Source organism: Verticillium nonalfalfae (assembly GCF_003724135.2).
Source record: "Verticillium nonalfalfae strain VnAa140/NRRL 66861 chromosome Unknown scaffold_118, whole genome shotgun sequence".
In the NCBI taxonomy this organism is placed as follows: Eukaryota; Fungi; Ascomycota; class Sordariomycetes; order Glomerellales; family Plectosphaerellaceae; genus Verticillium; species Verticillium nonalfalfae.
The window spans coordinates 64,233-72,327 of record NW_021167343.1 but is presented as its reverse complement, the minus strand read 5'-3'; the positions used below and the strand labels follow the sequence as shown (position 1 = coordinate 72,327).

Here is an 8,095-nt window from a genome sequence, read left to right as displayed (position 1 = left end):
TGAAAATCTGATTCACCCTCTCAAGTTTTGCAACATGCGTCAACCATATGTTCTCCAGTATCTTGGTTTGAAGGTCTGAATAGTTTCCCAGCCCCCCACTTTTGGCCAACTGCTGCAGGACGTATGAAACGTGGTCAAACGCATCTTGACCACTACCAATCCTGTACCAGTTACTTACCGCCTCCCTAGGGGATGGGGCGTCTTCTCGATGAAAGATTGGTTCGTTGATGTCCCGATATCCTGGGTCCCCATGACCAGGAGGACGATGCTGATCTCTTTGATCTTCCTCTCGCTCGATTCCAGCAAGAGACTCATAGTCGAAGCTTTGGTCGTCTAAATCATCATGAGCTGGAGCTGCTATAGAGTGCGCAGAAGGATCTCGGTCAACGTCGATGCTACTGGAAGAAGGGTCGTAGTTGGTGTATTGCTCCATGGTCGGCCATGTATCACAGTTGCGAAAATACATCATGATGCAGGTGTGCAACCTTATATACGTAAAAAGGGCAAGTGTTACATTTCAAAGTCATGAAAAGATTAAACTAAGGTCTGTCATCGAAAAGGCTATCTTTCGATAAACTTCATTCCGTTTAACGGCTCTTTCAATCTAAAAACCTTTGTACTGTGCATTCTGTTTCAAGAAACATCAAACTATGGTTACAAAGTCTGCATGTATACTACGAAAATTATCTTCATTATTAGAAAAGCAGCGACGCTCCATATGATTCCCGCAGCTGAGCTCAGCATGCTTAAAAGTCCTTGCTCCTAGAAGTTGATATCCTAACCTCGTCATTCCACCGCGTTTCTCACCAGATGACTTGCCTATGTTGAGCTTTGAGATACTACCCAATGAAGACTATCAAAAATGCGTTTCTAACTTTTTGAGGGCCTCTGTCGTATTTTTGATTCCTCTTAAGTGCGTCACTCCATTCTCGAATAGTTATTTTTGACCGTCTATCTTGTGGCTTAGACTTGACAATCTAAATTGAGACGCGCACAGCAAGATACTGAAAGCATCCCATATTCAGAAGGAGACAGGCGTTGCCAGTAATGGTAGCAATCACGAGAACCCAGGCAGTGCTTCCTTTACACCTAGTAAACCGGACTTTTGATAAACGAGTTTACATTAATGAGAAACACCGCATTCACACGAAGTTGATAAAGACGTATTTAATACTAATGAAATATAATCAAACTGAAAGTCCCTTTGTAGCCTCATTGTTTCTGCATCAACCGATTACCAATCCCTTTTGGCAGCAGTGCCAATACTTTCGACTTCTGTCACCCTATTCAATCCTGAGAAATAGCTGAAGATAACGGACAAAGAGATGTAATGGTTGTAATAGGGACTGTAATGGTAACAGTCTTGGGGACGAATTGAGATCTCGTATCTGAGCTATCGTGTGAAGGGAACTGAGAGCCACTAACTACTGTCGAAAGCAGCTGTGAGGAGTAGCTCTCAAGCTTCGACGCAAGTGTGTTGCTAGACATGACCGAGCTACCACTCATGACTGTCTGGGATACAAAGGCCGATACAGGAGTACCACTCGCAGCATCCGCTGACACCAGTCTACTTGCTGACACAGGAGGGCCACTTGCAATATCGGTAGACAGTGATCCCAACACCGAGACAGGAGTCCAACCTGGAGCATCGGTTGACAGCGAGCCGAATGACGAGACAGCAGTACCACTTGAGATGTCAGTAGACAATGTGAGCGCTTCATCAGACATGCAGCTTATTGTTCCACGGCGCTCCAAGTCGAACGATTCAGCTGGGTTACTGTTCTGGATGTAGACACGGCTACACGTTAGTGACGGGTCCCCTGCACATTGCCTGTGCTATGGTTAGTTTGTGGAATTGGACTGAAACAGGTTCCAGACCATTTTATGTAAGCTTCACCGGATGGAGCTTCAGGTGGCACAAACAATTGGGCAACCACGACGCCGGGACATTCAATCGGATAGAAGTACCATGTGATAGGCAAGTAGTCAGGGTTGGAGAGCTCCAGTGAGGCAGTACACTCACCGCCCTGTGGGCTGTTGATTCTGCACCATGTTAGACCATAGCGGGGGCATCAGACAGTGGCCTTACCTTGCTGAGAGCGGGTAACCCGCTTCAACGACAACGGAGGGGCTTAGCGCACACGTAGCTGGGAAGTTCCCCCAAGAATAAACCGACCGCGACAGCCCACCAATCAAGGTCAAAGAAATGAGCAACCACATGCTGCATTGGAATTTTTGGGTGTGCCGCTCATCGAAAGCTGAGCCAACGGGAGGGGATAGTCCATTAAATAAGCGCGCAGAGGTGGGGTCCTGCCTCCTTGCGGTTCCTGACCTTGTGTTTGTAAAACAAGGATCGAAGTGTTGCAAAGATAGAATTTCTAATATTGTTTCCAAAAACGTGGGCGGGTTCTGGGCGCCTAAGCTCCAAGTCTTGCTCACACCCGGGCGCATGGTGCCAGCTATATATGTTGACAATGAAGTGCAAGACAAACCAACTCATTCGCAAACCGCTCGGCAACATCAGTTCTACCTTCGAATACCAGCGAGACATACTCAAAATGTCGACTTATAAAGAGGACCCCTATGCGGATGAGATCCTGCAGCTACTCAGCTTTCCCGAGGAACAGATGCCTTCTCATCAGATCGACCCAATGATGTTACTCTCGCAGCCTGTCGTTGAAACTCCCTCGGACTCGACTGTCAAAATGAAAGCCAGCAACCCCAGCACCACTGAATCGACTCATTGCGTACCAAACAAATCGAACCACTCGGATCAGAATGTCAACGCAGTCACAGCTGAAACTTCCACAGACAAAGCGGTCCAAAAGTAAGTAAAGCGAAAAAGACCCCGGCTGTGCTGACAAGAATAGCTTGTTCCTCGTCATCTCCGCTCGGATTCATACCTTGGAGCTGATTTCAAACTGGATTCATCAGAATCAAGCGGCCCAAGCCGAAAAGATAACGAAACTGGATGGTAAACTGGCTGTGATCATGGAAACGGTGAACCAAATCAGCAACGATGTTCAGGCTCAGGGATCTCTTTGCCAGTACTGCGGATCATCTGACCTCGATGAAGATATGAGCGAAGAGGATATCAGCGATCTGGATCTGGGTCCCTCAGGCTTCACGTGGTGATATAGAATAACCGCTGTCGAAATCTCTTTTATTTTGATTTAATTTTGATTTTCTGGTTCCTGTATTGTGTGTGATATCAATTCATGACTACACATTATAAATGAATGACTCCTCGCTGTCCCACGTCGTGTTGCCCTGAGTCTCATCGTGACCTCCTGCTCGCCATGCCTAATCACGAAAAGGCACTGCCTGCTTTGCCATCACAAAAGCCTCCCACGAGGCCTCCGCGACCTGAAAGCCTCAATTTGGAGGACGTGTCATCATTAGGTTCGAGCTCCGTAGAATACCAAGCGGCATCACTACCACCCAGTCCCGAGGGAGAGACTCAGTCCCGCCGAATCATTGATGACCTACGACGAAGAGTAGCAGATCTCACAGCACAGAATCAACTCTTGCGAGAACAAAATTCCCACAACGTTGAGAAAATGACGCTTCAGCATCAAGCTCTCCGAGATATGTCCGCTACCATGAAGCAGAATATCAACGATTATGTTTCCCGGTTAGAGAAACTGCAAGAAGTGTCAGGAGCAGAGTCAGGGGGTGAAGAGAGGTTTGTCGACATATATTTTCAGCCAGACGTTATTACCGTTCCGTCTCCTAGTTCTTTCTATTCAAACCCTTGAAATTGATATTTGAATTTCAATATCATGTATTCAAATCTACATCCTATTGGTCCAACCATAATTTGTGTTTCAGAATTTGTCGTAGAACATATACATATATAGGAGACATAGGGGCCTAAGTGACTGTTGACGTTACTGCCCATACCCCGTATCCTTCAAAGGTTCCCTCCCATTCAACGGTCATCATGAAACCTTTCAATGCTCTTGCCATTGCCTACAGCGCCTATGTCATAACTCGACTCATGTGGGTCTACACTCTGTGTATCAGTGACAAGCTAATGTCTTTAGTGTACGTAAAGCAAAGGAACGTAACAGAGAAGAGGAAAGGCAGAAGAGGCAGGAACAGAGAAGATATCGTGGCGAGAGACACTGAACCCAGAGTGTGTTATTAGGCTAGGTGGATGTAGTCTAATTAGGGGAACAAAGTACGTAGCTTAGCTTGAAACTCAAAGGCTGAGCAAGATCCGGAAAACTCCACGCGACATTATACCAAATTCATGGACCACCAATGTGACTTCAACGCATACTTACTTCGAGCCCGTATTTCACCCTGGCGGAGGCTTCCGGGTATCAAGGTCATGTCGGCTGTAAAGAAAAGCACTAGGCTAACACCCTTCATAAGTCGGTACTGAAAGTGATCGATTTCTCTGTCTCTACTTAGCCAACGTAGCCACAATCTGTACTGTCCACTCTTAAATTACTAGATACATCCCCAGTAGTATTGCAGTTAATGTGAGGTTTGATTCATGAGATCTTAGAATATATCATCCTCGCTATCATAAAACCCTTGGGAGCCGTCTAGGATTGAGTTAGATGTGGCCATCCCACCCAATATCGCTGGTAACGTTGAACGCGAGCTAATACTAGTGCCTCTACCAAAGTCCCGAGAAGCTGGAGTAGCATCTAAGGCCGTGTGCAGATCGCCGCTTTGTTGTAAGCTGTGCAGATCAACAGCTTGTGAAAGCTGAGATCGACTCATCAAGTACTTCAAAGTTTCCACAAAGCGAGAGCTCCTTATCTCATCATCGCTTACATTCCCAGATGCTAAATAGCTCGGTGCAACCGGGGACGGTTGCTTGTCCACATTCGAGCTATGCGTTCCTAACGTTACGTCGCTCCACTGACTCGATAGGCTTGCTATTCCCCGTACCAAGCTAGGAGGAACTATAGAGTTGGATTGTCCTCTTCTGTCTATTACCATAGGCTTGTAGTCGTCGCAAGGATTGATTGCTGACGAAGCCATCGCATTGTCCAGCATTGAAGATCGTTCAGAACTTGTAAACGGGAGGCAACCCTGAAGAGACGATGTTGGAGGGGATGAATGCCTAAAGAGAGACAGAGGAGCAGTCGAGTTACGCGAATCATGTCGTGGCGTTGTCCTCTTGGTTTGTAGGGTGGTTCCTTGGGATGAGACAAGAGAAGGGACCACAGGGCTTTCAGTTGATGTTGACTGTACATATAGTCGATGTAAGTTCTGATACTCAATTCCTGAATTGGACTGAGATCCCTCAGTAGAGTCACAGTCTTGGCTTTGAGGAGGGATGGGTAACTCGGATCGAGATAATCTGCTACATTGTTCTGAGGACCATTGGCGTGTAGTTTGAGGCACAGGCCATCGTGACGAAACGTTCCCATCGCCAGCTGCTGAATCCATTTTTCCATCGTGTTCCCATGATATATCATGGCCTATCATCTCGATATTCGTACCGAGAGGGGTCTTGTTGTTAGATGGTGTGCTTGTGTCAGAAGACCGCGACGAAACATCAATCATAACCTCATCCTCTTCTATGCACTCATCAACTGCACTCATCTCCTCGTCACTCGCCCCTGAAATCTGTTCTTCGTCGAAATATGGAAGCTTTCGGATGCGTCGGCCTGACAATGGTTCGTTTATAGCTATTCGGTTTGCAGAAAGGTCGGGCTGAATTTCACAAAGCCCTAGAAAGGCGTGAACAAAGTCCCGTTGCACCAAGAGTACTGACAAGTCTCCCAAAGATGGACAGCAAGAAAGAAAAGTCGGGAGGAAGAAGACCCGTTGTATCTTCCTGAACGTGCGGCTGTGTGGTCGGCCCCAACGGCGATGGACTTGAGTTAAGAACTTCCTTTCTTCGAAGTCTCTGGGCTCCAGTGGCTCAAATGAGGCCTCGGGACGTGATATCCCGTTTAATATGAGGCCATTGCGCAATCCCAGTAAATAGGCCCGTTTGTAAAACAGATACTGACATCTTGGATTGATTGCGGCATGGATGACATCTCCTTGATCTGTCCGTGGCTGATTTTTGTCTCCATATATAAGGTTCGGAAACTGACGAAGAGCCGCATGGAATATTGTGGTGTAAACCAATTCGAATGAAGCTGGTCCAAGTACTGGCTGGAACTCCCCTTCGCTAACTTCCACAACAGGTCGAGTTGCTTGTCGCCAGATTGATCGAAGAGTTGTCCGTAGCGTTGGAGGGCCTTCAGATGCGAAGTCAGAAACAAGACCTTCTGGCACGAGAAGGTTGTGAATCATTTGCGCCCCAATTGTCAAGTATTTCATGTATTCGTGAAAAGAAGCGATACTTGGAATCATGACTGGTGTGTTCAGGACCTCATCCTCAATCCTCCCCCGCCAACTTTCATCCCGAATGCCATCGAAGGCCTCATTCTTCCGAAATGCTTCCTTGATCCAATTCCGGTCAGCGAGGCTAACGGACGGCCAGCGTCCTTCGACAATCTGCACAGTCCTCAAGGTCCAGTACTGCCGTAGCTCTGGGCGGTTGAATGTAATATCCGAAAGAACTTTGAGTGTCTTTTGTAAATAACATTCAACCTCGCTGTCGAGACCAAGGACGAAGTACTTGTACAGATTCCCGAGTTGTAGTCCATTCCGAATACCCGGGAAGGTGCAGAGAGAATCTAGTGTCTGCCGAATCCCTGGACGAGTGTCTAGATACTCAAGAGACTTCTTTTTGGAGGGTCCAAGTCGCGAAAGGAACTCATCCACTGTGTCCATGTCGCCAATCTCTTGGTATTCCCTGATTTTCGCATAGACATCCCCGTCAGTCCAGTTTGTTTCATGGATAAAGCGATTGGCTTCATGCTGAACAAATTTTGTTTCGTGGATGAAAAAGTATTTCCAATCTGGGGTTGTGTGCAGTCGAACTGTCCACAGACCATTGCCGAATGACTTGGCGGCCTCTATGCGATGTCTTCCTTGGAAGAAGACGACATTGTAATCGGATACTACTGGGTACGGGCCGTGGGATAGGGTCTCTTTCAAGCCATGGCGCGATAATTGCAGTCGTTTTAGTATGCTCTGAAGGTCTTGCTCGAGTACTACGCCGTTGACATGATGTTCTTGCCGGTCATGATTGATTTTTGAGTCATTAAACACTTGAGCTAGATGCCTTCCTCGGCCACTATCATATGGTCGCTGACCCTGTTCAAGGTACACGAGACGGGAGAGCGGAACTTGAATGACTCCAACAAGGTAGGGCATCGTGGCTGAGGACGGATAGAAGACACAATTGAAACATAAGAGACGGCATGGTAGTTATATAAGGAAACAAACCAAGGTACAGGCATAACGCAAAACAAAAACCCAAAGCAGATGCTCGGAACGACAAAGCAGTGATACTGGAATCACCTTTCCAATCCCTCTCTCGGACCATGAGACTAGAACCGACCTCCCTGCCCTCTGTTTCGTGCTTGCATCTTGGGGGGTGCTTTGGGACCCTTGGACAGGCGAGGCCATTGGGCCTGTCTGAAGTGCTGCGGGTTTCTCGATTTCGGTCGGCGGGCCAAGGTCGTAGCTCGGGCCATGTACTTCACACCAGAAGAAGTTCTGTATGGGCTTTTCAGCGGCAGAGGCAGTCGGCAATATCCTCTCAATGGGTTTACTGGTCCAAGAGCAACTGTTGGCTCAAAGACAAGCTTCGATGGGCGGTATTGGCCGAATACAGGAGAGGTATCATGAAGGAGAGCGTTGCGTGGCGGGCTGGTATGGTACGTAACTGACATCCAGCCCGAGACGTAGTCGGTCGTTGGATCACAAGTTGGGCATCGGTGATCCTGGTAAGCCGTGGCGTACACGAGGCGAAGTTCGCAAGGACGAACGTAAGCGGTGGTGCATATCTCGACACGCCCGACCCAGCTCCAATGGCCGCATTGCCAGTGAAGCTGGTCAAAGAAGCACATCTGAACGAGTGAAAGGGGTCCTGTTCCGTGGGCCAAATCGAAAGTAGAGGTGGATCAGCAAGATGCAGACGGCGGTTGATACAGCAAAAAGGGTAAGAAACTTTCGCGTGTCCAAGTGATGTTCCATCATTCGGAGGATCAGGGGACCAACGAATATT

At 47.7% G+C, this 8,095-nt stretch overlaps 1 protein-coding gene across 1 annotated transcript; it reads left to right on the top strand.

Annotated features, from left to right (window-relative positions):
- Window positions 1–2,474: 2,474 nt before the first annotated feature.
- On the top strand, window positions 2,475–3,135 carry D7B24_001003 (uncharacterized protein; the record flags this gene model as incomplete). Its single annotated transcript, XM_028635248.1, has 2 exons — window positions 2,475–2,827; window positions 2,871–3,135. The coding sequence occupies 2 exons, from the start codon at window positions 2,475–2,477 to the stop codon at window positions 3,133–3,135; spliced, it is 618 nt and encodes a 205-aa protein (XP_028492186.1).
- Window positions 3,136–8,095: the final 4,960 nt, after the last annotated feature.